Source organism: Penaeus japonicus, unplaced genomic scaffold, assembly GCF_977035675.1.
Source record: "Penaeus japonicus unplaced genomic scaffold, GWHDUDI00000001_assembly GWHDUDI00000013, whole genome shotgun sequence".
Classification (NCBI taxonomy): domain Eukaryota; kingdom Metazoa; phylum Arthropoda; class Malacostraca; order Decapoda; family Penaeidae; genus Penaeus; species Penaeus japonicus.
Window position 1 is genome coordinate 10,832,330 of NW_028234415.1, and position 5,000 is coordinate 10,837,329.

A 5,000-nucleotide genomic window follows, 5' to 3' on the forward strand; every position below is an offset into this window, starting at 1 on the left:
CAGTGCTTGCTAGAGACCGTGGATGGGTGCCATTCAAGGCTCTCTCACCTGCTGGTCCTAGGAAAAAGTGGTGCCATCTAGGTTTTGGACGTTAAGCTTGCACGATATTACGGTAATTATAGTAATTAGGACTGCAGTAGCCATCATCACTCATTCCTTTTTCATAGCAAAATAAAATAGCACAGTGAGCCAAAATCCCCGAACGTCGTGTACGTCATGACGCCCGTCGTCAGGCCAAAGCTCCTACGTCATGTATGTCATGACACCCGTACGCAATGGGTTAATAAAGCTAAAGTTGTCATCACATCTGAAACTCCATCTGGCCTTTGTGAAACAGATTAGAATTTTAACCCTTTAATGACATAGCTGTTTTAGCTATGCCAGGACATTTTGCTGTGGTATTTTGAGATGCATAGGCCTAATGCTGCAGGCTATTTGTATGCTGAGGTGGTGGCCAGCCAGGCCGCACCGTGCTAGATGGCCAGGCAAAGCTGTGATGTAGCATTTATGTAAACGGCTGTAAGACAAGTCAAGCCATGTCGTAAATGTCATATCATCCATCGTTAAGGGGTCGGTAAGCTTGTCTTGCCTGGGTCTGTTGCAATGGGGTGATCTCTTACAAATCTAATTGGCTCTTTTAGATTGTGTGCTGATATCTTTTGTCACATTATGATTTACTACAATTTTAACTGGCTTATTTTAATTCCTGCACATGTGCAAAAATTTCTGTCTCCTTTTCTTTACTTATTATTTCTCTACTATTGTAATAAGAGAGCGAAAGAGAGTGAAAGGCAGCAATATATTGTACGCCAACCATTTGCTCTGAGGTAAAACCTGTCTGGAGTGCCCAACAGGTGGCACTAGTGCCTGTCCTGTGCCTGTAATATAGAAACACAGTGCACCACTCTCCCTTAGTGTCAAATAGTTCATGACAGTCAAGCTTTGCTTGGCTATCATGACCAACAGGATGTCTGTTAGCGACGGGTTAAGAAAGAATGGTTAGCATCTCGCTGACAGGTCCACTGTGCATCCACCAGCCATTATTTTATGTTTACACTTTCCATCATTCTGAATTAATGCCAACTATTATTAGAGGGCAAAACCTAATTTTTAAAAATATTGATTTATTGAAAATGTTCAATAGATGTTCAGTCATTTCTGTGTATTATGATTATAAGTATTATTGTTAATTATGTAATGATTAAGACATATATTTTTTTCCAGTCAAGATGATGCTAATTTAAGGAAGTGTGTGAGACATGGCTCTTTGGTGCTCAGAAGCAACCACCCTCAGTGCCCTATGGACAATGCTAAAGGATCTTATCACATGAAGAAGGTATTTAAGGAACCACTTCAATTATACAGCCAGGTTGACATGTGGAATCCAATGTCCCTCACATGTTTTTAAGTGTTTCCAAAAGGCATACTAGTCAGGGACATTATGTGATGCTAATTATTATTATTATCATCAGATTTGAAAAGGATGAACTAGATACCTTGCGCTGCATTCACACATTAGGATTATAAGAAGTATATGAAAAATATGAGACATTTGGCATGACTTTTCGTTTTCTAAACTTTCCAGCAATCAATTCTATGGGAAATGGCACTGGCGTTGTCAACGAGATTACGCCTGAGACGAACCAGCCCTTTCCTCTGGGGTCTCGGATTCTGCCTTATGTGCTTCTTCTTTATTGGTTTGACTTCCTTCAACTCAGGTATGGGGTTCCTGGAGTTTACTGTGACAAGCGCTGGAAAAGGTGTAAATGAGAATGAATTATTAAATATACATTAATTTATATCTACACATCATGCATTGGGATAGTTTACATACTTATTCATACCTTTTTCATCAGTGTGTTACTTTACAAAATCCATGTAGTGTGCTTGCTCCTGTAGCCTATTTGAACTGTCTGTGAGTTGACGAGTTTATTTCGCTCAAAAATGAGAATGCTTAGTGTGAAGAATATTGAAGATCAGGTAGAAATGACATGACACAAATATAACAGACATTCTTCCTATCTTTATTTTTCTTGATTTAATATTCAAGGTTTTTGAAGTGATTTAATGAAAAGGTTTTTGAGTTCATGTCTGTATTCTTCCTTTTTTGTTTTAATTCCTTTCTTCCTTTTCCTTTTCATATATTCTTATTCTGATTCCTTAAACTTTCTTTTTTTCTTGTCCTTTTCTTTTTTGTATTCCCTTTGCTTTCTTTTCTTCCTCAGGTTATTAGATAGAGATAACATAGTCAGTTTCTTATCAACACTACACGATAAGCCAAAGATAACCATGTTTTACTTAGTATGACACTGGATCCTCATATTCTATCCAGAGATTCCTTACTCCTTTCCTTGTAGTTATTATTTTCTTTCTTTTTTTCTCTCTCTTTTATGACTTTGTGTGGTTCATGGTCTTTTTTGTAATATTTATTGGATATGGGTAATTTAAGAACAAGTATTTTACCAATTTGTATATCATCACCTTAGAGCACTTGAGTTTATGAAACAAAGTGGCAGCTCTCACGGTAAAATATGTAAGAGTTTTGTCTATGGGAAAGAAATCCATCCAGTTACCGTGATTTTTGACACTGCGCATTAGGAATTTAATAATAAAAAAGAAATAGATAGAGATAATCCTGTAGAATCTCGATGATTTTGCCTGGCACGTATTAGGGAATTTACGTTAAATCCAGAAAAGAAAAAAGCTTCATTCTTCCACCTTCTTTTGGAAAATCGATATCACAAAATTCGATATGAATCGCAAAAGCTTCGACGTGATTACCAATACACACAGCCATTTACTACCACCATTCCACCACTACTATACCCTCCCACCAACAGGTCAGCAGCAGTGTGACTGCCCCCGAAGCCACGTTTTACGAGCGGAGGAACCAAGGCCTGATCTGCCTGATGCGTATGATTTCAACCCGTCAGACAAACATAAGATGGCCATTCTTATACCATTCAGGTGAGTTGGAGGTGGGTGGGTATATATGTATATATATAGATGTATATATATATATATATATATATGTATATATATATATATTTATATGTATATATATATATGTATATATATATATATATATATATATATATATATATATATATAATATATAGTATATGTATATGTATATATATATGTATATATATTGTATATGTAATATATATATGTATATATATGTATAGTGTATATATGTATATGTATATATATATGTATATATTATGTATATTGTATATATAATATAAATGTATATTATGTATATATATATGTTTGCGATATATAAATGTATATATATATATATATATTATATTATATTATATATATATATATATTTTATTTTATTATTTATATGTTATTGTATATATATATATCAAGATGGTAAATATAATATATAAATATATATATATATTTATTTATATTTATAATGGTACTATATATATATACTAGATGTAATATATAGAGGGTATATATATATATATATATTCATATATTAGATACTATATATATATATAATGTAGTCCATATAATGTATATATATATGTATATAAATATGTATATATATTATGTATATATATATATAGTTATATATATATATTATATATATATATTTCTGTATTATATATATGTACCAATATATATATTTATATATATTGAGATATATACTAGCTATATGTATATATATATGTATATATAGTGTATATATATATGTATATATATATGTATATTAAACTGTTAAGATTTATGTATATATATATGTATATATATATATGTATATTGTATATATATATGTATATATATATGTGTATATTTGTAATATATGTATATATTTTATATATATATATATATATATATATGTATATATGTATATAAATATATGTTTTAATGTATATTATGTGAATATATATATCATAAATTTAGATACATATATTTATATACATATGTAATTTTTTTTATTAGATTTGATTTGTTTGTTTATGAGTTTTGTTTGTGTTAGTGTGTGTGTGTGTTTTTTAGATTTGCATGGTATGTTTTATTGTTTTGTGTGTGTGTGTGTGTTTGTGTGTTTTTGTATTTTTTTTTGCTTGCATTCATAAATTTTTATACTTATAGTTTATTTCTTTTTTTGTTTTAGGATTTTTTTTTTTGTTATTTACAGATTTTTCTTATATATACAGATTTTTTTTACTTTTATAATTGATATTTTTTTATATTATTTTTTATACTTATATTTTATTCATTTATAGTTATAGTTATTTATTTTTTTTGGTTGTTTGTTTGTTGATTTTTTGTTGTTTTTTGTTAGTATATTTATATATTATTTTGTGTATGAGTTATTATTTGTTTTTTTGTATAATTGTTCTCATTTTGATTTTACGCTTATTTTGAGTTATTTTCGATTTCCGTTTTTTCTTTTTTTTTTTGTTTTTTATTTTTTTTTTAGATTTATATGGGTTGTGTATTTGTATATTTTTTTTTTGTGTTTATTATAAGGATTTTACAGATTTTTTTTGTTTTATTTTAGTTTGGTTTGTTTGTTTGCTTTTTTTTTTATTTTTTTAGACTTTTATATGTGTTGATTGTGTGGCGTTTTTGTGTGTTTTTTTTATTTTTAGGTTTTTATTTATAGGTATTTATTTTAAAGTTTCTATATTATAATCTTGTATATGTTAGATATTTATTTTGTTTCGATTTTTATAGAGTTATTGTTTCTTTTACACTATTATTTAGTTGTTTATTTACCTTTATATTTATAATTTGTTATAGACTCAAACACATATTTTGTTTTTTTTGGGTGTTTTTATAATTTTAGTATATTTTTTTAGTTAGAGTTGTTTTTTTTGAGTGTTTTGTGTTTATTTATGTAGTGTTGTATTTTTATTTTTGTATATATGTTATATAATTGTATTTGGTTTTGTATTTATTTGTATATTTTATTTGTTTTATATTTTTATTTTTAATTTTGTTTTTTCATATTTTTATTTTTAAATATATTTAAC

At 28.4% G+C, this 5,000-nt stretch overlaps 1 protein-coding gene across 1 annotated transcript in view; it reads left to right on the forward strand.

The window, feature by feature from the left end:
• The window catches only part of beta4GalT7 (beta-1,4-galactosyltransferase 7), a 21,878-nt gene that overhangs the window by 7,060 nt on the left and 9,818 nt on the right, over positions 1-5,000 (forward strand). The window contains exons 2-4 of the mRNA XM_043030320.2: positions 1,225-1,336; positions 1,586-1,718; positions 2,841-2,967. Of these exons, the coding sequence (XP_042886254.2) occupies positions 1,301-1,336; positions 1,586-1,718; positions 2,841-2,967 (296 nt within the window). The 5' untranslated portion in view covers positions 1,225-1,300. The remainder of the gene's footprint in view (positions 1-1,224; positions 1,337-1,585; positions 1,719-2,840; positions 2,968-5,000) is intronic.